Raw genomic sequence first — 26,019 nt, forward strand, 5'->3', positions numbered from 1 at the left:
TTGTTCACACACAGCAACTGGTGGCAACTAAAAATAATCAGCTCTGCCACCAGCTAAGAATCTGGTCACATTTGGCTCATGGACAATGTGCACAAGTAAGATTTAGGATCCTTCCTCAGTCGCTTCCCTCCAGCCCACTCATCAGCTAGTTTGCTGCCGTTTGAAAGCTATTGAAAAGCCATTAACAGGCAGGACCCGGAGCGCCGCACTGCAGCACACCTCCGTGCCGGCAGAATGTGTCTGCACGTGAGCACCAATTAGAGCGGACTATTCCCGGGATTGTGGCACCAGAATCCGTGTCAATCAAGGGTGCTACAATAGCACGTGCAGCAGTGGTAGCTTCAGACCCACGGAGAGCTTATCTTAACTCCAGCTGCTGAATGAGAATGAGTTTGAAGCTTTTTGCAGGATCATGGAACAGAGTCTCGGTTCAATAATGCATCCTGAGGTAAACTGTTACCTGAGTAAGGGCTCTAAATAATGCATTTCCTGGGGACAACAGTTGTAGCAGAAGAGAATGCTGGAACCCGTAGCAAGATTTCTGTCTGAGATGGAAAGATGTCTCACTATCATTTTATCAAGTGCTGTAAGTAAGCTTGAAATTTTGTTCATATGGTTGTCTTCTTGAAATGTTATTTTATGCAGATTTCAAAATTAAGGCAGGTCTTCTGGGGTGCCACATCCAGATGAGTGACATAGAATGGTGACTTTGAAAGATGTTTTACATGCTAAATGTATTTCCTCTTAATTTCAGGTTCTGAAATAATTCCATTGTGATCCAAATGCTGATTGTATAGAAATGTTCAAAACTTCAGCTTTTTAAGGAAAAGATGCATACACACAGCAATTAAAAAAAGCCACCCATAAAAAGGAAATGTATAAGGATATTTCTGGGTATCAGTACCTATTAATAAAACATTTGCATCAAAATTTAGTTCATTAATATATGGCTGAGGCCATTTAGTCGATCTTTTGCTATCAAATTTTACTGCTTCAGGCTACATTCAGTGCTCAAGTTGTAAGCTTGATCCTTAGGATTACCCTTGACTGTAAACTTTTGTCCTTGCATCCTTCACCTTGCAGTGCTCAGGGACTTTAGTGACACCAGTGCCAGATGCTCTACACTAATGCATATGCGGTGAAAAATAGTTTATCATTGGCTTTTCTGATGGGTCCATCAAGGGTTTCTTTAACGCCTGAATTATTAGCAGAATTTTCCAAGCTAGATAAAAGCTGCATCTAAACCTTCTCTGGATGGTAATAAAGAACAAGGAGACATATATATAGCAAAAATGGCTTGCTAGATATACATTTTTTTTCTCCTGTGGCACTTCTGAAAACTTCTGTCCATTTATGTCTTTGTCTTAAAGTGACAGATGACATTCATAGAAAATGGTTTCCTCTTAGGATGAGGGTTTTGTTGGCAAAGGACATCACATGTTACATTTGATGGAACACGTTTTTGGATGAATCTTGAGTTTTGCACTAACGGACACTGAAAAAATAATGATAATTAAGAAGGAGAAAATCTTTACCTTTCTCTTGTCTCTGGTGGGGAATGTATAAAGGAATTAAAACTCCGTGATTAATGAAGATAAAAATGCCTTACTCTTCAGCATACCCCAAAGAGACATGCTTTTGGCTTGCAGGACAATTTTAACTCCAAAACCAATTCATTGATCAGCTTGTAAGTTTGAAAAGCAGCTCGTTAATCAATAGAAATGGGGGACATGCAGCATATTTAGGAATTACGAGAATAGTCTTTTGTTTTAACCCCTGAAATCCTGAACTTATTATCCTGGATAAATATGCCTAGGGAGCACTCTTGGCTGGTTTTTATATTGCCCCTCATGTTTTGCTGCACTGGCAGAATGTCAGCATTTCTCCAGTCTGTGCCTCTGCAGAGGAAATTCCTGAAGCCCTCTGCACCATTTCTACAGGGAACCTGGGTGCTCATGAGGCGGAGTGGACACACCTGGGCGGCAGCCATGGAGCAGGCAGAAAAGCACCAAAGGACAGAGTGACATGGACTTGGGAGGTTCAGGGAGCAGTTGGTCACTTAATATAACATGAGGCTGCCCTTCCTTGCCTTACATTACTTTTGTTTCAGCTGAATTATTTGAGTTTAGAATTCCAGAAAATTCAAAGAAGTGATGATGTGTGATCAATGGAGCCATTTGAGATAATTCTTACAATCCAGATGAAATCTAAAATTAATGAATAGCGAAATGTTCCAAATACCTGGAAAAAATGTTCTTGATGAATTTATCAAAGTAATTACCAACTCGTTACCAAAGACCTGACTGTGCTCTAAGCTCTATGTTTGGCAATATCTATAAAATGGAAAAGAAGCATGAATATTGTCAAATGCTAACTCCTCTGGTGGAATGGTACAATATGTTAAAGGAGTTCAGAATTATGTTTCATTGTGTGCCACTTGTCAAGGAACATTTCATAGTCTTGAGCTGGATCTTGAAGGATGAGCAGAATATAGAAGGAAAAGTGAGGGCATTTACAGAATCAGAAGAATTTATTGATAAGGATCATAATCCACAGTTTTATCCTTGTTCTTGGTGCATAAGATGTTCCCATACTGTGTTTCCTTGTCCCTTATATTGGGTGACCTATTGGCAAGGTTAATTGGCCCACGTTCTTCACTTCCATTCCTTCCTCGAGTGAGCTCTTTTTCCTCCACATGCCTGTCTCTTCATTCTGACCCTGGTTTATCACTTCACCACATCCACTTCCAGGCCAGGCAGCCATGCAGGAAGTGGTCAGATTCCAGGGCAGGAGCAAGAGCTTCTGGAAAGATGCAACCACAGAATCATGAGTGATCCTATAAAGGAAGCCTTATAGCAGGATGTTGGGAGATCAATAAGGAATGCTTCCGAAGAACTTTTAATCATCTAGGACAATATCCATTATGTAATGTTAAAACATGTATATACTGAAAGGTCTAAACTCAAATTCCAACAGTAGTTAACTCTGGCTTATGGTATTATAATAACTCGTTATGATTATAACTAATATAATTATAATGTAAGTAATTATATATAAATATAAGTATTTATATGTTAATTAATTGTGAATAATTAAATATATAATGTGTCTATAACTAATTATACTTATGGAATTATGAGTTACTTTTGTAAACTATCCTATATTTTCAAAATTGTGTACGATGGGCGTGTTTTACTTTTACATCAGGATATCAAAACTTTAAGACAGTGTAAGAGAGAATATTCAGAGAAAGAAAGGGCTCAGACCCAGATCACCACCCACATTCCTTTCTGACTCTGTGGAAACTGGCCTAATTCTGCATGTTCCACGTATGTTATATAGAAATGTTAAAAACTAGAGTATAAAAAATTATTGTGGAAGCAAGATGTAGCAGGAAAGTTTAGGAATGCCACAACAAAAAGTGCCGATGCTTCCTGTATCTCTGGCCAAGAAGTACCTTGGATGGGTCTTTGGTGAAATTCTGTCTCTGAGTTGTGCCTGGTGAGCGTGACATGTGAGCTTGGTGAGATGCCTCTGCAGAGGTGCAAGCAGAAATGAGAACTGGAACCCATGGGAGTCACGGGCTCACAGTTTTAGTGCCACATGAAACCTTGGAACTATACTTCTCATTTACTCTCGACAAACTGGAGCAGAAGCTTGAGGGCTGCCCTATTCAGTTCCCTCATGTGCCTTGAGAATCAAAGCGTTGCCACACCTATGCCTGGCCTATATGTCCCCTAGTTCAAATCTTACCTAAATGTATGGGCAGCACTGTTTGCAGTGGGAGGAAGGTTAAAGTTATTTAAAATGAGTATTCTCAAGAACTGCTAACTAAGGATGAATTATACCAGAAAGGCTGCTATTTTGCATATTAAACAAATTTTACAATACTGACAACACTTTCTTTTTTTCTTGTCACTCATTCTCATAAATGCTACTTCCACTAAAATGCCTTCCCTGATCTTTTGCCGAATGTACCTGATGTTGACTTTTTTAAAACCTCCACTGCAGGGGCCACCCCATGGTGTAGTTGTTATGTGGGTGGCTCCACTTCAGTGCCCCAGCTTCCAAGTTTCAGATCCTGGGTGTGGACCTATGCACTGCTCATCAAGCCATACTGTGGTGGCGTCCCATATGCAAAATGGAGGAAGATTGCCACAGATGTTAGCTCAGCGACAATCTTCCTTAAGCAAAGAGAGGAGGCTTGGCAACAGATATTAGGGCCAGGGCCAATAGCTCGGGGTCAATATTCCTCTCCAAAAAAAACAAAAACAAAGAAAAAACCTACACTGCAACAGTTCTACCACCTCATTGAAACAGCACATGTTGGTCCAATGATTGCCTCCCTCTCCCTTAGCCCCACTTTTTGCCCAGTCCAGATGCGTGGTCCATCATTGAAGCCATTCCACTCCATGTCCTTATCTCCCAGTGTTGCACACAAGTGACAAACGCCAACCCAGGTTGAACCCAGTGTTCCAACTTGTCTGGCCTTATGCCAAAGCAAAGTTGGAGGATCATTGAAGGAGGATGTAAGAGCAAAAGCAGACTATTTTCGTTTTAATTTCAGACAGGCAATATTCTCCCACGCTGTTACATGTCTTCCCAGTAGGCATGATGATTACTCGTACCCAGGGACCCCTTAAATCTCACACCCTAAGAAAATAGAAACCGTCAGATGTAACTCCTGCATCTTCCCACCGTTAAGTCTATGAAGGTGCTGGCATGTGTATTCCTCTTTGCCCTCTCTGTTCTGTAATTGTGAATTGTTCTTCCACGTATCCAAAGCCAATGTGCTCTGGACTCCATCCCCTCTTGTCTCCTTCCTTCGGTTATCCCCTTCTCTCCTGCACCATCTATCCCTTCTCCACTGCACCATTTCCATCATGGACTAATAGACCCATTCAGACAATCAAACAGTCCCCTTGACCTCATGTTCCTTTGTGGCCACCACCCCATTTCTTTGTTTTCACAGTCACACCTTGGAAAAATTGCCTGTACACATGATCTCTGAGCCTCCTCTCCTTTTTTACTTTTCAAATTGCTCCATTCACCACTCCACTGAATCGACTTTAGTTAAACCACCTTCACGTGGCAAAATCCAATGGGCGCTGGTCCTTCCTCATGTTAGTTAATTTCTCACGACTTCTACCTCTTCTTTCACAATTCTTGGGATTTTTCACCTATTTTGCTGGTGACTTTTCCTCTACCTCATCCCCAGCTTTCTCTCCTTCTTAGAGCTTGGTGCTGACACTTTGCAGAATCCCTGGTTGACCTCATCCATTCCTGTAGCTTTAAACATCATCTATATTTTCCCAAATATGTGCCATTAACTTAGATTTTTTTTTTTCTTTTTGCAGAGAAAGGTTTGCCGTCAGCTAACATCTGTTGCCAATCTTTTTTCTGCTTCCCCAAAACCCCAGTACATAGTTGTTTATCCCAGTTGTAAGTCATTCTAGTTCTTCTATGTGAGATGCCACCACACCATGTCTACTGACAGATGAGTGGTGTGGTTCAGCGACTGGCGAGTGCCGAATTTAACCACTAGGCCATCATGGCTGTCTCTCAGATGTCCTTTTTTCTCCTTTAATAACAAGGATATCTTTTCTGGACAATAAATATATATCTAAGTATTCTTTTTTGATAACTAAGTGATAGTCCATAGCATTTATTAAACCATTTACTTATAAACTCTTCCCTTTTTGATAGGCATTAACACATTATATTTTAGTATTTTGGCTTGTATTATTAGAGTACTGATTAACCAAAGCAGTATTGCTGAATCAAATGGCATGTGCAGTTTTAAGTGTTGTAGAAACTGCCAGATTTCTTTCCAGCTGTTGCACTTTAGATTCCTGCCGCTAGCACAGAATGCGTATCCCAGCATCTTTGCCAGCCTGGGATGCTCTCTGTCTTCAAGTGTATTCAGCTCCATGGTTGAAATACAGTTTCTCACAAGGCTCTAATTTTATTTTACTCACAATTAAGGAGTTTTCCCCATTTTTTGGTAGCCCTATTTCTTTATATCTGTTCTCATTTTTGTATTGAATTGCTTATCTTTTTTCTTACCAATTTTATGTAATCTTTCATATTAGGAAATATTAATGTTTCTCTGTATATGTGCTGAAGATAGCTTTCCTATTTTTTCTTTCGTCTTTGTTTTGGGTGTGTGTTGGCATCTAATTTTCCAATAATTGCATAGAAATGCTATCTTTTCTTTTGTGGATTTTGTTTTCATTTATTGTTTTGGGTTGTCTATTATTCCTCAAGCTAAATGATTAGTCCTCAACATCTTAATCTAAGCTTTTATTTTTACATTTTAAATTCTAACCCTTGTAAAATTAGGGTGGGTGCATGATGTGAGATGAAAGTAACTTTTCCCCCTTCTATTTCTACATGTACCACATCCACCAAATTGATAGTCCGTTTTGGCAACATTTTAAATTCTAAAAAGTGCTTGCACCTATTTCTGGTTTCTGTTAAGTTGCACTGATCTATTTGTCTTGTTCATGGCCATATTGCTTTAGTTACTGTGGCTTTACAGTAACTTTAATAGATGATAAAGTGAGTCCCTTCCGATTATCTTTTTTCATACTTTTCTTAGATATTCTCAAATAATTATGTTTGTATTTAGTACTAAAACTGTTCAAGTAATCTTAAATGACAAAAAAAAAATCCCAATCAAGTTTTTAAGAAAAAAATTTACCCAGCAATTTAAATTTAATAATATGTTATACTAAGATCCATTGATCAATAATATCTATGATTCTACAACATAAATTAATTTCGATACATAGCACAAGTATTTCAAACTGATATTTATCTTTATAACAGTATACTTATACGAATAAGAATTATAAGAATATTTTAATATTTTATCAACTATTTTATTGAATATTATTAAAATAAAAGAAAAACTAAGTAAAGCTCTCATACTAGTGATAAATCCAGGACTCATAAGCCTAACACAATTAAGAAAAAGATAGAAATCATTAAATGGGCTGCTAAAGATAAATCTTTAATGTCAGTTATCTATATCATATCTAAATCCAAATCTAATCTATACCTCTCTCTTTCTCTATGTACCTATATATCTCTATTTTCTATCTATCCATGTATCATCTATCTTTTATATCTGTATCTATCATTCCTGTGTCATCAGTTCTAAAGTGAATAAACAGACTTGAAGAATATACATAAAATGATAAAATTATTATAGTATATGTCATTACATCTGTAGGACTCCACACCCATGTCTTTACTTGGCATCTGTTATTACAATGTGTTACCTTCTCTTTCTGTAGCTTGTTTGATGAATGAAAGGGTGATCTTTATGCTTTCAATGGTGGGCTCACTTTAGGGACCTAACCATTCCATGGTAACTTAACTGAGCTGGATGCTTTAGGTTGATTTCATTCTCTTCTGTTATTTCCTTGAAACATAAAACTCTCTTTTTTGTTTCCCATTTATCTCAAAATATTTGCCCAGTTTGATTCAGTGACCATCTCTAACTTAAGTCTCCCCCTGTTTGCTTTTCTGCAAAAGTGTCCTTGTAACTCTGACTCATTCTGCCCTTCTCGGTTCCTTGCTTGGTCTTTCCACTGACACTGTTGTTTTCAACCCTCACGTCAGACATTATGCTATGCACTCAATTTATATTTATAAATAGATTTCTTTTCAGCAAGAAATTCACAATCTAGAGGGGAGATTGGAAAGTGAATAAACACTTTCGAGACATTTCTGTAAGTCAGTCTCATGAGAGAAGACAGAGAAAGGCACCAGTTCTACCGGGAGGAAGGTGTGCGAGGATCGGGGCCAAACTTCTGAGTGAGAAGGCATTTAAAGATGATGAGGCATTTACTGATGACTAGCAGGGGAGGGGCCTGGGGCGAGGAGGGGCCCTGTATAAAACAGGGCATTGTGAGTGCGTGGTCCATTCAAAAGACAAAGAAAAGGAGTTGCATGTGGTGCAGAAAGGAGAGCAATGTGCAATATTTGGACATGTGTGATGAGTTTTTCTGTTATTCATCATGCGAGGGCGTCCACTGAGTGATGTTCAAGAGTGAGGGATATGATCGTATTTGTGTTTTTGACTGTCCCTCTGGCAGCCATGTAGAGGAAGGGTTAAAGGAGAGATTGGAAAGGGGAGCAGACAATCCAATAGCCTAGATGACAGCTTAAATCAGGATCATGGCAATGGGGATCATGAGGTGTCATCTGGTATAAGAGATATTTAGTATAAGATAGAATTAATAGAACTTACTGTTTTATTAGTGGAAAATTCTGTGCTTTGCTTTCTTTTTTATATATATGTCCTATTTATGTTAATTATTTCATCTTCAGCATCTTTGTGGATGGATTCCAGGAAAATATACCTGGTCCTGCTTTTGTCTGGATCTCTAGGTACACAAGATCAAACCCCAACAGACCACTATACCCTATCAGCACTTCAAACTCAGAACGTCCACACTGAATCTATGTTCTTCGTTCCTAAACTTGAATGTCCAGATCATGAAGGGCCTGTATGCTGTGTAATCATGTTTACACTTTTCCTGAGAGAGACTGGAATCCATAAAGATCCTTTAAGTGTAAGAGTGGATGGCAAAGATTTGCGTTAGTAAGATCAAGTATGGAGAACAAGAGGAGGGGAGTGGCAGTGGAGTGTGGAAGCCAGCTGGCTGACTCTTGTGACAATCCACACCTGGGTGGAGGGGAGTCCCTATGAGTGAGTGACCTGAGAATGGAGAAAAGTGGATGAATTTGAAGAAAGTTGAGTACCAGGAACCTTAGGCCTTAGGACCGATTTCGTAGTTGTGGAGGATGAAAGAAAGGGAATTTTCAACACTGGCCCTTAGATTTTTGTTTGAGACAACTGTGTGTGTGGCTTCTGATGTGAACCAAAGGAGGAAGGACAGGCTTGGATATGTGAAGTTCCAGGACATCCAAGGAGAGCTGCCCAGTGTGTACTTGTACATACAGATCTGAAGCGCAGGCAAGAGATCTCTATTTAAGATAGACATTGGTCATCAGCATATTGATTTCATTTAAGCTGTGATATGGGAGGAAATAGCCAGCAAGGAAATAGATGGCTCAGGTCAGAAACTTCTGAAAAGCAGACAGAGGAAGAGGAGTTCATAAAGGTATTAAGAGATCTTCAGTCAAGAACATAAGCATCACAGTGTTAGGAGGCAGGGTCTGCTACACAACCTGGCGCAATGTGACAAGATGAGGGTACACGTTTGAGGAGGATCCACTGGGACAATGGACAGGAGTCCTTTGGTTGTGTGGACACTGGGCAGTGTCAACGGGGAGGTGGGAGAGCAATCCAAACTGCAGTGACCTGGCCATCGTTGCAAGGGAATCACAAGTACGGAGCTCTTACAAGCTTTGGCTTCTAAAAGGAAAAGAGGATAAAGGTGAATTTGTGGACAGATGTGGTTCTCAAAAAAGTTTTTTTCTTAAGATAGGAAACACTTGAATAGTTTTTAATACACTGTATCTACTTCCTCATCTTTGAACTCAAACCCATCTTTGTCTTCATACTTGCTTTCATTAACGGCTATGTATTGGGACCCTTTTTTGTTTTAAATCTTTGAGCATCGTTCAGTCTCTTGAGAAATTAAAATAATGATAACAACAAGGATAATAATGCTGATAACAATGCAGATTTAGAAGAGCTTTGACATAAAGGAAACTTTGATTTTCACCAATCTTCATAAATAAATTCATGCTAGGATAGAACCTATAATATCAAGTTTTAAGAGTGATTGTTATATGAGAATGACCCTTTTGTGCCATGCTTTGAAAGTATGTTTTCCTTTCTGAAGAGAAGACATCGTATTACTGCAGAGTCCATTTAAACGATTCTTAAACTCTTGAGCTTAAACTGACTTACATCTTCAGAAAACTAAGCGTCATTGTAGACAGTTCCATAAATATGTCATCTCTACAGATAGTTTAGTTAAAAAAGCCAATTAGGAGCTACTCTGCACTTGAAAGTAGATGGTAAAATGGAAAGGGAGATTATGACGTTGCGTGACTCGATGGTGCACTCTGAGCACTGACTCTGTTTTGTTTAGTTCATTTAGAAAAGTCGTTTGCTCATAGGAAGTGGTTGAGAGAAGAGTAAATAAAAGGCAGAGAGCTTCAGGGTCTTCTGAATATGGAAAGATGAAAGAGGCTTGAATTATTTATTATCTAGAAATGAGGAGTGACAGGACAGACAGATGCAAATTAATGAATGGTTTCGTGAAAATCAACTGGCTGCTCTTCTTCATTCAGGCTCTTAGAAGAAAAAGAGGAAGTCACTCACCCAAGTGGGCTGATAACAAGCGTGAGATTGACGTAGGATGTGCCTCTTTGTTCCTCGTGGTTTAAGAATATGAAAGTCGCTTCTGGGGAGTATCATTGAGGGGAGAAAACCATTCGAAGGTTGAATCATTTCCTAAATGTCTAGTTCATTATTCTTTACTCTGAACAACTTTACCTATTAGATTAGCTTTGGGGACTGACTTTATACCCTTCCCGCAGGGCACTCAGAAATAGAATCAGGGCAGGCCCACAGGTTGCTTCATATTCTTATGGGATCCTAGACAAGTCTTACTTCTCCCTTTTCATCTCGCCAGTGATCCATAAAGCATGTCCCCAGGGATGTACCAGCAAACTCAGTTTAGGATACACCCAGCAAAGCGTGGTGTGGCATGCTCTGCTGGTATGAACTATGATTACAAATGTAGCCAGTGTGGGTAATGGAGGCAGCACATACCATCCACAACCGTTTAGGAAGCCTTAACTGTTACTGATGGGACCACTTGGGCCCATCCTAGTGTGTCTCAACTATTTTCTAGTTTTTTTTCATCTTTGGTAAATCGCCGAACTTTTCTAGGGCTTGTTACTTGACGTCCTCATTTGAAAAATGTAGCTGATAATCTCATCCTTATTCACTTCACAGGTGTTACAGGTGTTTCTGTGAAAGTCAATCGATTCGTTAACAATCCCTCCCTTCATCCATCATCCATCCATCCATCCATCCATCCATCTCTGCAGTCAACGCTGGCTCTTTCCTGTATCCCTCCCTTACGGTGAGGGCTCATTGTGCCAGATCTAGGCAGGCAAAGAATGACTGCTCATACAACAAACCTGGTTTAGTGTTAAAACCAAACTTACATTAATAATATTGGGCACATGTTAATGACACAACAATATTTGATAAATGAAAGAGTCATCAATAATAATCAGTTCACATAATGACTGTCATTAATATTCTTTAATGAAATCATGTTTCAATAGTTTTTCTTTTTCCGGTATCTACGACAATTTTCTTATTGAAAATGACCTCTAAACCATGTATACTTCAATTTGTGCCCCATTTCCTTCTATCCTTTAGAGGCCCCAATGTGTTTCTCCACATTCAGAGATCTCCATCTTGCCTCCCCTGCCTCAGGTCTCCTTACACCACCTCCCCATCAACCCTCCCATGGAATATGGAGCGCTATCTCATTTACCTACAAGAATTCTGGGGAAAAGCCTCCAGCAACAGTTCTCCCCAGCTGTTACTCTGCAGCACAAACACACCGGGTTATGAAAGACAGATCAACAGGGATGAGGTCCCAGGGAAGATGGTAGATCAGGAGGCGAGGAGGATCGTGAGCAAGGGATATGGCCAAATGTGACAGTAGAGCTCAGCACTTCCCGTCTCACCGTGTGTACTCTATACGTCCTTGCAGGCCCGCTCTTGACCTAGGCCAGCAGCAGGAAGCTGGAGCCACAGAGAAAGCACACTCAGTGGCTGGTTTCCTGGCTCAGACTGAACAGAGCGTGAGAAGCCCTTCCACAGGGCACAGGGAGGTGAGGATTCAAGCGTGAGGCAGGAAGCCCTTCTTAGGGGTGTTTTCAAGGTCAAGTATTTACTCCCAGCCTCGCCGCAGCTCTGCCAAAGACGCAAGCTGACTGTAGGTGACCCATCTACCAGGACTCCAATTTTCCTGAATCCCGAGTTTGTGATCCCAAGTCTGCATGAGGAGAAAGTGGTGTCTCCATGAAAGGAAAGAAGAAAATTAGAACAAGGAAGGGCTTTTTCTGTTTGTTTGTTTTATTTTAGTTTGATTTTGGTGGCACATGATTCCCTGACTGTATTTAGGTTTTATCATCCATGCTTATCGGAGTGTTTAGCACTCTCGCCTTTCTGTGTTACTGAATTAATTTTGAGCACGTGTCCAACGATTTCAGAGGCACACAGATAAGCCATATAAGCCCATTTTATATTTGGAAAAACATTTTTGTTCATTTGTGATTCAAAACCAGCCAAGAAAGTGTCCTATTAAAGGGGAATATTAAAAGTTATGAAAATAAAATCTACTATACATCAAAGCGAGTCCTCATGCCTTCCTTTAATTGATGATTAACCAATTAATGTCACTCTATAGCATTTATAAATTAGCATTAGCATTATCTTGTTAAAATGTTCTGTGACTGGTATAGTCTGTCAAACGGGGACAATATTGGTTATTTTGATATGGTTTAGACATAAGCAAATGCACTCCTTTCAAAATCACGTTATAGATTTTCCTCATTTTTTCATAAAGTTTTAAAATATATACTAATTAGTCAGGGTCAGACTTGTTTCTTACCTCCATAAACCTACGGTTTAAAGAAATTATACGCTGCTGATATCTGTAAAGTATTCTAATTTCTTGCTGGATGGTTCCTACTTGGTGCACTGCCAGTTAACACCGTGAATACACATACTGCTGCATATCAATTAATTAACTGATGGATAGTAATCATAGCTATACACACACATCTGTTTGTCTTTCTTCCCAAGTCTGGGTCGTGTCCTCTTTTTACTAAGGGTGCCTCCTTTACTCCAGTCACCGCAGTTTAAAAGTTCAGAGGCACTTCACACTTTGCTTTCGGCCTCCGCTCTCTTCCCTGTAACACACCTGGAGTCAATCACTCCCTCTGATGCCCCGCTCCCGTTCAGACCTTCATAAGCTTAGGCCTGAACTAGTGGGTAGCATCTTGACGGTGCTCCCTCCTGTGTGGCTTCCATCCAGGCTACTAGAGAAGCCACCAGATTTTCCAGAGTCCACTATTTTGATTGTAATGCTGTTTACAAATCTTTGGTGGCTCCCTGCGGCAGACCGAAAAATGGTAAAACTATTTTCACTCCCTCAGAAATATTCTGACTCCGTTCTTGTTTTAGTTTCATTTCTAACTTTTTACCTTTAGGTATCCTTCTGTCAAACTGAACTTAAATACTCCCAATTTTTCTGTGATTGCTGCAATTCTTCTTTTTTTTTCTCAATTTAAAATTGAGAAATGTTTTCTTATCTTTGAATTTCAAAATTTTACCTGTTATCAAATTTCAGGTCAAATGCCATGAAATCATACTTAACCTTCTCCAAGTACTAAATTCCTCTTCTGAGTTAACTTAGCGCTTTATCTATTCATCTCCTTTGGAGCTAGATATATTTAGGTGACTATCCTCTCCTTCTTTTTTTAAAGATTGGCACCTGCACTAACATCTGTTGCCAATCTATTTTTTTCTCCTTCTTCTCCCCAAAGCCCCCCAGTACATAGTCATGTATTCTAGTCGTGAGGGCCTCTGGTTGTGCTATGTGGGACACTGCCTCAGCATGGCCTGATGAGTGGTGCTATGTCTGGGCCAGGAAATGCTGGGCCACAGAAGCAGAGCGTGCAAACTTAACCACTCGGCCACGGGCTGTCCCCATGACTATTCTCTTTATCTTAGTTAGTAAACAATATGAGTGCAGAGGAATGAATGGTTAAACTTGTAACCATCAAATGTATAATACTAAACTTTGCACATAGAAAGTTCTTAATAATACATTTGAATGAGTGAATGAATGAATCACTGAGTCCTTGAACATGGCAGCCCCCTTGATGTGCTCTGTAGGTGCACCTATGAGCAGAACTTGAGCTGGTCCCTCCCTTCGTGGGGTGTATGGTCTATGGGGAGGAGAGAAGGAAAGGACGTTGACTAAAGTATCCCTTTAATCATGAGAACATAATTTCACAATGGGAAACACTTTTGCATCAATTTGTCGGGCATATTCATATGGAAAAATTAAAATTCAAGAATTAGAATCATTAGGCTCTAATGGCATAAGAAGGGTTAAACTGAACTTTCATGCTCTAGGAATATGCTTTCTGGATCTGTCGTGTTAGCACTCTCTGGGAATCGTCAGTGTGGCATGTGCCGTGTGAGAAAGCACGGAATACTGAGTTTCATTGTGCCTCAACTTTTTCTTGTGTATATGAATTCTCAACTATATGGTTATATCTTTGTGACTGGGGACTTTAACTTTTACCTTTTTTATTTTTGTGTTTTGCTGAGGAAGATTGTCCCTGAGCTAACATCTGTGCCAATCTTCCTCTATTTTGTATGTGGGTCACTGCCACAGCCTGGCCAGCAACAAGTAGTGTAGGTCTGTACCCAGGAACTGAAGCTAGGCCTCTGAAGCAGAGCACACTGAACTTAACCACTAAGCCATGGAGCCAGCCCCCTAACTTCTACCTTTTTATGTCTTAGTTCCTAGCCGTGTGGATAGAAGGCATTCAATGAATACTTTGTTTACTGAGAATTGACTGATTAGAGGGAATTTTTGGTCTCCATCTTAAGCACAGCACATATGGAACACATACCATGAAGCTTTCTGAAATTTGGAAATGTCTTATTTTAAAATAAATAATATGTAATAAATAGTCAGTGAAATGTAAAAGTTTAAACCTTTCTTCTACTTGTGGAACTCAGCTATATGTTCACGGCAGAAGAGAAATAAAGTAGATGTGCTAAAGGGATGTATCCTTTATCAGAAAAAAAGAAAAGATTACCATGGACTTGTAGGTTATATGAGTCACTTGGTTGCCATTGACAGAAAATCAGCTCATAATGGTTATTGGCTTTCATATCTGGAAAATGGCCCTCATACCTTGAAAGTCTACTTTCCATTGACTTCAGGTACTGCTGGATCTGGGCTCTGGGGATTTTAACTGGATATTATTTTCACTGTCTCTGTCTCTCTGTCACTGTTTCTGCCTCTCTCTCATCTCAGAAGATATGAGCCTTGATAGCACATGCCTACATCCCAGTGGATTGATATTAAAACAACAAGACAGGGTCTATTTTTTTCTCCCTACGTCCACCTATCAAATCTCGTGGAAGGTTTCTGAATTTTCCCTACTAGGATTATATCCCCACATGAGGACCAGTCATTGATCCTCAAGGTATGGGCCAGTATGATGGCTCAACTTAGGTCAAATTTCCAGCCCTGCAGGCATTTCACTTGGGCATCCTTCTTTTTTTTTTTTTTTTTTTAAGATTTTATTTTTTCCTTTTTCTCCCCAAAGCCCCCCGGTACATAGTTGTGTATTCTTCGTTGTGGGTCCTTCTAGTTGTGGCATGTGGGACGCTGCCTCAGCGTGGTCTGATGAGCAGTGCCATGTCCGCGCCCAGGATTCGAACCAACGAAACACTGGGCCGCCTGCAGCGGAGCACGCGAACTTAACCACTCGGCCACGGGGCCAGCCCCTTGGGCATCCTTCTTAATAACCCCACTAGGATCACATGAAGTGCTAGAGGAAAGGGATTCCCAGAAGGAGGGTGCTTCTGGAGAAATTAATAGGCCACTCTAGGTAGTTAATGATGGTTTCAAATTCCATATAATGGAGTAGCAGGAAGACACGAATGAAGATGGAAGTTATGTAAAAGGCTGGTCTTTTTGTGTGGGGCCCTAATTAGTAGTAATCCTTTGTGGGCAAGGTGGAGCCTATTGATGGGCTTGTAGATTTTGGCTACTTTTGTTTACTATACCATTGTTCTGGGTTACTATTAAGACAAAGTATTTTTGAAGTTTTCCCAGCAGAGTGGAGTGGTGAAGGATGAAAGCCAAAGGTGTTTAATGCAATAATTAAGACTTGAGATAAGGAGTGTCCTTATGTTGGACGTAGGGGTGCTTATCCGTGAATTGTACTTTTTGTTCTGACATTGAGTCCTAAATTGACCTTGAAGAACATCTTTTATCTGAATATGTCTTACAAACTGATGCAAAGGGCAATGGAAATCCTTTAAAAACACAAGCTATAACCTAGAAAGTTTCTTAACCTAGAAAGTATAATAGAAATTTCAACATCTGACTTTTCCCTAAATTTTTTCCTTTACAAAAAGAAAGGGAGACAAAAAGACTCTATATAGCCAAAATTAAATATTAAGTGGGAAATTCAATTTTGTGTCAGCCCATTTGAGGACTGAAATATTTTATATCAAAATAATGTCAAATGCCAAATATTTTATGTGAAGGTAACATTTTAAATTAAATGTTTTACAAGATTAGGAAAATGATGAAATTTTAAAAAAAATTTACTTACAGCTGTGAAATTAGAGTTGCATGGATAGATATACACAAGCTTTCAAATTAAAAAAAAATACAGGAATTTAAAGAGGAGCTGTAAATGTAAAGCCTGTGCTCGCTGGTCGTGTACTTGAAATACTCAGCGCTCATTTGACAGTGTTGCTTCAGGACGCAGACTGAAGGCATCCAGGAAGCTGCATGACTGACTGGTGGGGTCACGCAGCCAGTCATGGCTTCTGTTTCCTTAGGAGGGAACTGGTGTGTTGAAACTCGCGGGGACCCCATTCTGAGACAATCTGAACACCGGGGAATTTGCCTGTTGAAAACACAGTCTGGCAGCAATAGAGTGAGCTGAGTCTTTTGCAACCAGAAGTGAAGATGGTGACTGAGGATGAGATGTGTGGATGTGGATTCAGAGAGAAGAGTATTTGAAGTTGGAAGGTCCAAAATGTCTATTTGGGGCAGAGGGTCTAAGTCTATCTTACTGAGTGTGAACTGGAAGAGAGCTTTTCTCTTGAGCCACCCGGGAATCCAGCTTGTCCGAGCCTGTCTTAATTCCATAGCATCACCCTCTTTTGTAAGCGACAGGCCAGCAATTGCAGTTCCAAATCTTGGAGACACCCCTAGTGGGAGCCTGGTGTTTAGAAAGGCAGGGGTATTCAGGAAAAGACAGGGTTTGATTTCAGCCATATGGCATGCCAACCGAAGCATCTGAGAATAGCCATCAGCAGGCAGTTCTGATCTTGAAGGGGCTAGATTTCTCCAGAGGAATTCTCATTGAGTGTGATTCTAATGAGATAAAAGCTAATTGATATCCTGAGGTGGGGCTGCAAGTCACCAAGCTCTGCAGATCCTGAATGTGCCTGTTTTGTCTCTGAAAATGAGCCTGGTCATTCAGTGTTCTACATATCCAGGTAAATCATTGTGCGGGGCATTAGCCCATGGATGTGATTTTGGAACCACCTATGACACAGGACAAAGCATTCATGACGTGGTGCCCTCTATCAACCATAGATTTAATTAGACATGTGGGTCCATTTGGCTAATTAGCCAGGAACGTCACCTCAAGGTGACAATCTTCAGTTTTATTGTTACCCTGAAACAAAACCTAAAAAGAATTAGGACTATAAATCTATATCCACTGGAAAGCTATTTATCACAATCAAATCACTTGTTATTAAATAAATATTATAAGGAAAATATTAAACATAGAAAAGTATAGATTGATATGTAAAAAATAAATATACTTTAGAGTATGCCGTAATTTTTATGTCATGTGTATTTGTTTTATTTCCATTTTAATTTAAAAAGAAGACATTTGTCACATTCTTTTATTAGAGAAGCATGCCTTAATAATTGGATGGAAACCCAAGAAACGCTTACTTGATACATAAATTAAAAAATTTAAAGACAGTAAAATAGCGAAATGAAAAATATTGTTGGCTTTCCTGAGAAGAATTCAAATTATTTAAGTTTATTTCTTCATTTTTTGGTCAAGTGTTTCAATGCAGGATTATATGAAACAGGCATTGTGGATCTAATTCCTGAGACTTTTGAGGGCATAACATCAATATCTTCCCCAAATGTAATTTGTATTTCTTTGTATGATTTTTTACTCTGTAAAGAGGGATATGGCCCTGCAGCTTGATTACAAGGATGTTAAAATCTAGCACTTTTTAAAGACTTCAATGCTGACGGAGGATTTTTTTTAAGGCTCTGAGGGAGTATGTTGAAGCTGATTATACTGTTGTCTTTGGAAATCCTCGTTGTTCTTTGTTTCGTTGTTGCTGTATGTGCAGTAAAAAATAACTCTGAAAGCACAGTATAACAATTGATTCTGAGGATAAAACCTCTGCTAGGAGAGTCATTGGGTGCATGGATATAAATGTGTGTGTCTGTACACACGCATGCACGCATGCGTGTGCTTCACCTGTGTGTAAGCTTCCTAATTTCCTCCCTGGACAACTAACTTCTGGCCACTTCGAGTTCACAGCAAGCATTTTAATAAAGTGGGATAAACAATAAATTTGCAGCTACACTTTTCATGAAGTACTTAAACTATGTATATATGTTTTTAAAACCCCTGTGATGCAGCCTCTTGTGTCTTATTCTTTTCTTTAATCCCACTTTTTTTCTTGTGGTAAAACACATAAAATTTACTAAGTTAACCATTCTTGTGTGTACAGTTGAGGCAGTTAAACATATTCACATTGTTGTGACACAGATCTCAGAACTTTCCATCTTTAAAATCTGACACTCTGTACTCATTATACAGCAACTACCCCTTTCTCCCTCTCTCCAGCCCCTGGGAACCACCCTTCTAGTTTGTTTCTATGAATCTGACTACCTTAGACTCCTTATATAAGTGGAATCATACAGCATCTGTCTTTTTGTGACCGGCTTATTTCCTTTAGCGTGTCCGCAAGAGACATCCATGTTATAGCATGGATAGGATTTTCTTCCTTTTTTGAGGCTGATTAATATTCCATTGTGTGTATATTCCACATTTTGTTTATCCATTCGTCCCTCTGTGACATTTAGGGCGCCTTCACTTTTTGGCCATTTTGAGCTATGCTGCAGTGAACATAGGTGTGCAAATATCTCTTTGAGATCCTGCTTTCAATTCTTTCAGACAGACACCAGAAATTGGACTGTTGGATCCTACGGTAGTTTTATTTGTAATTTTTTAAGGAACCTCTATACTGTTTCCCATACTGGTTTTACCATTTTACGATCCCACCAGCAGTGCAAAGGGTTTCCAATTTCTCCACATCCTCATCAACAAGTCTTATTTTCTGGGTGTTTTTTTGTTTGTTTGTATTTTGGTAAGAGTCATTGCTAATAGCCGTGAGGGTGATGGCTCATTGTAGAAATGTTTATTCAAGTCCTTTGCCTGTTTTTAAATTTGGTTATTTGATTTTTGTTGTGGTTGAGTTGTAGGACTTCTTTGTATATTCTGGATATTAACCCCTTATTAGATATGGGATTTACAAATATTCTCTCCCATTCCGTGGGCTGCCTTTTCACTCTGTTGATTGCGTTCTTTGATGCATAAAAGTTTTCGAGTTAGTCCAGTTTGTCTGCTTTTGCTTCTGTTGCCTGTGCTTTCGGTGTCATATCCAAAAAATCAGAGCCAAGTCAAATGTCATGAAACTTTTATGTTTTCCTCCATGATTTTTATAGTTTTAGGCCATAAGTATATGGCTTTAATGAATTTTCAGTTAATTTTTGCATATGCTGGAAGATAGGGTCCAACTTCACTCTTTTGCATATGTCATCTTATTTCTTGTGCTGTTATTTTCAGGTTTTGAAAACGTACATCATTAAATATGTTCAGTTTGTATAAATTTTGCATCTATGAAAAAAAACCTTCCCTTTGAAGTAAATCATGACAATTAAAAGAAAATTTAAATAAATGTATATAATCTTATGTATCTTAGATTGTGTCGCCTAGAAGCAGAGTCTGAGAGGGAAATTCAGGAGTGCATGACAATATAGAGAGGGAATGCTCATCAGGGAAAATGCATAGGGAGTTAGAGAAGCAGGGAATAGAACAGAAAAAAGTAGAAAAACAATGTATTCTTTGGTGAGGTCTATACTCATCCTGATTCAATTTGCTCTGGGGTGAAAATCATACCATAAAGTTGTCTCCTCTTGAGTCAAGGGGACATGTTTTTGTACCTCTGTGTGGGTCATCAGTGACTGTGACTTAAGGTGTATGAGCAGAGTCTCCCACTCCTGGGGAGACTGGCCTAGCTGGAAATTCTCCAGAGGGAACGGCTCTGAATCCTTATGGGCCAGCACTCAGTGTATCTGGGGACCAGTGCTTCAGCCAGTAAAGGGGCTCTGAGCAGGGCGTCAGGGTCCACTAACTAATACACGCAACATTTGAAGTCTGTAAGAGAAAGCATTCCCGAAGTTGCCAATACAAGCTGACATATGATTTATCCTCATGGATTCAGATAACTATCCATTCTTGCTGATATATGATAAAGTATGCTATCTTTCCCTTCATAGGGAAAATTGTAACATTTATTTTTATTTCATTCTGATGATTCATTTTTCTTTTGGAAAAATAGGTCAATAAGGCATTTATTTCTAGTCATGCCTAGATATATGTTGAGCATTTTACCCGAGTCCACTCCATTCCCAGGCTTTTCAGGTCTACTCACGAAGGACAAAAACATTTCCACTAATAATAAAAAAATAATCACTCAAGAAAAACAGGCACTGTATCCTAATTTTCTTGTTTGTCTTCTTGTTGGTGCTCCATGGTGACCGCCAACTTGTCACTGGGCAGCGGCCTAACAATGTTCCAGGAGAGATTCCTCTGACACGCTTGCCTGCGGAGGGAACTTTTCTCATGCTTGCGTCTGAAGTTTGCTATTTGCCTTCGCCTCAGCACATCTGAAACCATCCTGAATGGTCTTGATGAGCCACATAATCACACCTAGAAATGTTACCACATAATGTAGATATTTAAAAAGCTGGCGAACTGTTTTCCTGACTAGCTGTACTGTTTTACATTCCCACTAGCAATGGTGAGAGGTCCGGTTTCTCCACGTCCTCACCAGTATTTAATATTGTCACAAGTGTTATTTTAATTTTAACTCTTCTAACACATGTGTAGAGAGATGTCATCATGATTTTAACTTACATTTCCCTAACGGCTAGTGATGTTGGACACCTTCTCATGTATTTATTTGTCATCTATTTATGTCAGTAACATGTCTCTTCATGTCTTTTTCCCATTTTTTAATTGGATTGTTTGTTTTTTTACTGTTGAGTTTTGAGTTCTTTGTATATTCTACATACGATTCTTTTGTCAGATATATGGTTTGCAAGAACTTTCCCCGAGCCTGTAGCTTTTCTCTTTATCCTCTTAATGGGTCTTTCTACACGGCAAAGGTTTTATTTCAATAGAGTCCAGTTTATCAATGACTTTTTCTGAACCATGTTTTGGTGTCGAGCCTAAGAATGCTAGGTCTCAAAAATGTTCTCCTACATTCTTCTAAAAGTGTCCTAGTTTTGTGCTTTACGTTTAAATCTCTGATCCATTTGGGGTTAATCTTTGTATAAGGAGTGAAGCTTCGGTCGAGGTTCATTTCTTTCCTTATGGCTGTTCACTTGCTCCAGCATCATTTGTTGAAAGGACTTCTCCTTGACCTGCTTTTGCACCTTGTCAGGAACCAGTTGGCTGCATTTGTGGGCACCTGTTTCTAGGTCTCTGTTCTGTCCCACTGATCTAAGTGTTTATTCTACCAACGCCACAGGTAGAAAATACTGAAGACAGAAGTTGACGAAATAGACTTCTTTCCTTCAGTAATAAGGGAGGATTGTTTACAAAGTGGGTTTTTGTTACTCCTAATCTTTTTCATTGCATGCTAGATTATTTCGTATTTGTTTATTTTTAGCTACAACATTTTTTAAGAGGTTTCTAGGATACACATCTTGGTTGTAGGAGAGATACATCTTAGATATAATGAAGTATTTCCAATTTGCACTTTAATAGCCATGTTACAAGGTTTATCAACTTTGTCAATCAAATGAGTGTGAAATATGTTAATATTTTTTATATACCTTAGTGAGGCTGCACATCTGTTGTTAGGTGTGAAAATGTAGCTTCCATCTTCTCTGTGAATATTGACTTGTGTTGAGCAACATTCTGGACCATCATTTCTAACAGCTGAGTCCTAGAGTGTGTGGTCTTTCTATACAGATAACAGTGTTTACAATGATAACTGAATTTTTTCTTGCTCCTACTCATATTTTATGGCCTTTATTTTTTCCCCTTTTTTTCTAGGCTGACTAAAACCTTTATTTTGAGGTAGAATGGAGGGAATGATAGAGGGCCTTCCTTTTCTAAATTTGAAACAGTTTAAAGTAGTGATTGACATTCACAGATCTAAAATTAGCCATCCTTTCATTTCACTAACAACTTGCACACTCCTGGGTTCATTTTCCTCATCTACATGTAGGCTATTTGCACTCATATTTATACTTTTGTGTATATTTATTGTATTTATAAATGAGATTTATATTAAATATTTACAAATATTAAATATCTACAAATATCAAATATTTACAAATATTCATTGCATTTATGAGTGAGATTGACCTGTAACACCCTTTTTTGTGGTGTCCTCACTTGATTTTGGTATCAAGGGTATGCTAGTCTCAGAAAATGGGTTGAGACAATTTCCATCTGTTTCTACTCTCTAGAAGAATTGGGGGAAATGCAAGTATCTACTCCTAACACACATGTAAAATTATTTGGTCTGTGTTTTTTTTGTCAGTTTGTTTAGTTTTTTCTTTTTGGTGATTAAATTTTTAACAATTAATTTAATATAAGATTATAAATCTATTTAAGTTTTCTATTTCTTCTTGAGATACTTGCAGCAAGTTATATTTTCCTAGATGTTGTCCATTTCTCATGTCTTTCTTCCTCTTTGTTCTTTCCTTATTTCATTATATCCTCATTTTATTATTTTCCCCTTTCTTTTTTTGTTGGGCTTCCTTTATTGTTCTTTTCTAACTATGAATCAGGTACTTTGTTCATTGATTCTAAGATTCTAATATAAACATTTAATGCTATAAATTCATTTCTATGAATATTTTAGTTTTATCCATGAAATTTTGATGTGGACTTGCTTTCGTCAGTGATTAGTTCTGAAAGCTCATTATTTCTATTATGTTTTTGTCCTTAAACTATGCTTTATTTAGGATTAGCTTTTTAAGTTTCTGGACATATTGGGAGGTTTGGTTCTACTTCTGTAGTTGATATCCAGTTCTCAACTGTGTTAAGAAAATATCTGTGTAATTTCAGTTCTCCAGTATTTGTTGAAATTTGCTTTGCTTTTTGGCCTACGCCACAGTTAATTTCATAAATCATCCATGAATTCTTGAAAAAAGCTTTTTCCCTGAAAATTGGGTGCAAGTTTCTATAAATGTGCTTTAGATCAAATTATCTACGCTCTTGCTAACTTTTTTGCCTGTTTACTCTAGCAATCATGGAGAGATGTGCATAAAAATCTCCCACATTGAGTGTGCCATGGCCACATGAAGATTTTCATTCTAACTGAGATGAAGCCATTTCTGGCAGTTGTGCTACAGAATAATTTCAGGAGTTCATTTCCTTAGTTCCCTTTCCCCGTAACTTTACTCTTTATCTTTCTACTTTGCTACAGTATATAGTCCTGAGGTCATGGCACATGTGTAGGGTCCTCCAAAACCAAAGCATGGGGCTACTAATGTTTTTACTAGATGGTACATATTTATTTCTTAACAGAGATCTTTGCCTTTTCCTTTATGCATTTTGTTTGCTGGCTCTCAATTTTTGTCATATGGAGAAGCACATTTGCTGCGCAGGGACTTCTGGCTATGGTAGATGTCTATACATTTTTATCAGGAATTGTAGGATAGTGCTATATATATGATGCCCCTCCCCCCAAGAAAAGAGTAAAATTGTCCATCTAGAAATCCAGTGCAATGATAAACTTGGCTACACTGCGTCAGGCCAGATGGTGTGAGGAAGAACAACCAGACAACAAGTATGGTATCATTGTACCTGTCTGTAAGGGCAGAAGTATAAAGCATTTATCGACTGTAGGTTGAGTGCTGGATCAGCTCCTAGTAAGACACATGATATTCCTGCCAGCAATCTAATAGTTAATTTTTGCTCAGATAAAAAGTTAAGATAAGGGCTGACAGGTGAATGTGCTCTTCCAAGCAGTGATGGGAAGACCAAGGTGCCATTATGCTGTGACCTCCCTTGGTATGTGTATGAAATAAACAATTTCATTCAACAAGAACAACAACAAAATATTGAATACTTACTATTCCAGATGCTGAGAATAAGCAGTGGATAAAACAGCCCAAGTTCCTGCGTTTACAGGGCTTACAAGTAAACAAGAAAATATATGGTATAAGCATTTTAGTCAGCAGCATTTGTGTAGATTTGAGGATAATACGTGTTCTATGGATCAGCTATGTCACATCTGTGTGCTGCGATCAATCTATAAGACAGCACACTAAAAATAACAGAGTTATGGGAAACAGTTTCCAGGCAGTCTACTCAAAACTTTAGAACTTTGTCAAAGGGCTCTAAGAATAACAGTACTTAGTACGGCAGGTGATAATGTGCACAGCCTGGGCAGGGTGTGGTTAAGGCTGCAAGAGAGTGAGTCTGAGCTGGCCAGGTTGTTTGCTCCCCTGGAATGAGTCCTGGGCAGGCCCTCGTTTCCAATAGTCATGAAGTAGGGTTGATGGGTTCTGCCTGCCCAGGTACTGAAATGAGGGCTCTTCCCCATAAAGACTGTAATTCCTTCCCACTATTGCGGCTTTCTTTGCCTACAAGAAAAACCCACATGAACTAGCACAACTGCAGTGTTGCACGGCCCTCATTCTCACGATGACGTATAGGTAATTAGTGTTACAAAGACACATGTTGTAGTGAAACAGAGCATGTTTTCGTTGTTGTAGCAGAGATTGACTAGCTGAAACCAGTTTTTTCTTCTCCTTAGCTACATGAGTAGACGTCATTTTTGAGCTTCCCAGGCCTGGCTTAGGAAATATGCCCGAGTGTTTGACCATGTTCAGTCCCTTCTGTTGGCTTGATGCCTTGGAGCACGGCAGCTGTAGAAGCCACATACCAAGGATGGCCACAGCATAATGGTGCCTTGGTCCTGCCACTGCTGCCTGGAAGAGCACGTTCACCAGTCAGCCCTTATCTTAACTTTTTATCTGAGCAAAAATTAACTTCTGTTGTGTGTAGCCTGATATTTTGGTGTTATATTTTACAAAAATTGACGTTCCCCTAACATAGGTTGCTGTTGCTGAGAAGTTATTTTTTTCCACAGTGTTAAATTGTAATCAAAGTAACAATAAAATTATCATAGAATTTTGAATGATAAGACTACACCCTTACTGTCCTGAGTGGGGTCCTGGTAAATTTTTAACTGTCAGCTCTGGCGAGGTGGGAATGGAATCTTTGATTTGTTGTGTTTGTCTGTTTTCATGGCACACTCTCAGCATGGCCAATTTCAAGCTATCAATGTGATGTCACTAAACACAGAGATGGGAAGAGATGCTCTCCTGAGTCAGTGCAGGCCGATTCAGAATACCACTGCATCTACCCCACCTGGGAGAATCAAAATTTTACGTGCTTCAGAAACAACAAATACTCAGGAAAAGATATTCCAGAGAGATTTCCAAGACGTGACTGAAGCAGACAGCATCAAGAATTACCCACTTCTCATGAGAAAATAACTATACATATGTAATAATCTTTGCTCAGGATGTTTAACTGATTTAACCAAGTTGTAATTTGAGTCACTATAGGAAGTAGATAAGGAACCATATGCTTTAAATGACAAAAAGGAAGTCACAGTGCCCAATACATTTTCAGAATATAAAATAAATCAAAGTTTAGACCATTAAAAATCAAAGCATGGAGAATTATTTAACAAGAAAATATGTTAAGAATCAATATTTTATTCATGGGGGATTTGAAATTTAACAGCTTGGCTTCTGATTTGCCAAATCCTAAGGGAATTAATTTACGAACAACCCTCAGCAGTCTTTTCTGACAGCCTGAGAGGGCTGCTCAATGAATCATGAGCTGTCACTGAAGACTCCTTAAAAGTTAATT

At 39.0% G+C, this 26,019-nt stretch overlaps 1 protein-coding gene across 4 annotated transcripts in view; it reads left to right on the forward strand.

Moving 5' to 3' along the window:
• The window catches only part of MYO16 (myosin XVI), a 598,386-nt gene that overhangs the window by 118,276 nt on the left and 454,091 nt on the right, over positions 1 to 26,019 (forward strand). The window contains exon 1 of one of the 4 annotated variants that reach the window (XM_023621820.2): positions 137 to 586. The exons of the other annotated variants lie outside the window; for them this stretch is intronic. Coding sequence (XP_023477588.1) covers positions 559 to 586 — 28 coding nt within the window. The 5' untranslated portion in view covers positions 137 to 558. Of the gene's footprint in view, positions 1 to 136; positions 587 to 26,019 lie in introns of those variants that run through there. 4 annotated transcript variants of the gene reach the window in all.

The sequence above is a fragment of the Equus caballus genome, chromosome 17 (genome assembly GCF_041296265.1).
Source record: "Equus caballus isolate H_3958 breed thoroughbred chromosome 17, TB-T2T, whole genome shotgun sequence".
In the NCBI taxonomy this organism is placed as follows: domain Eukaryota; kingdom Metazoa; phylum Chordata; class Mammalia; order Perissodactyla; family Equidae; genus Equus; species Equus caballus.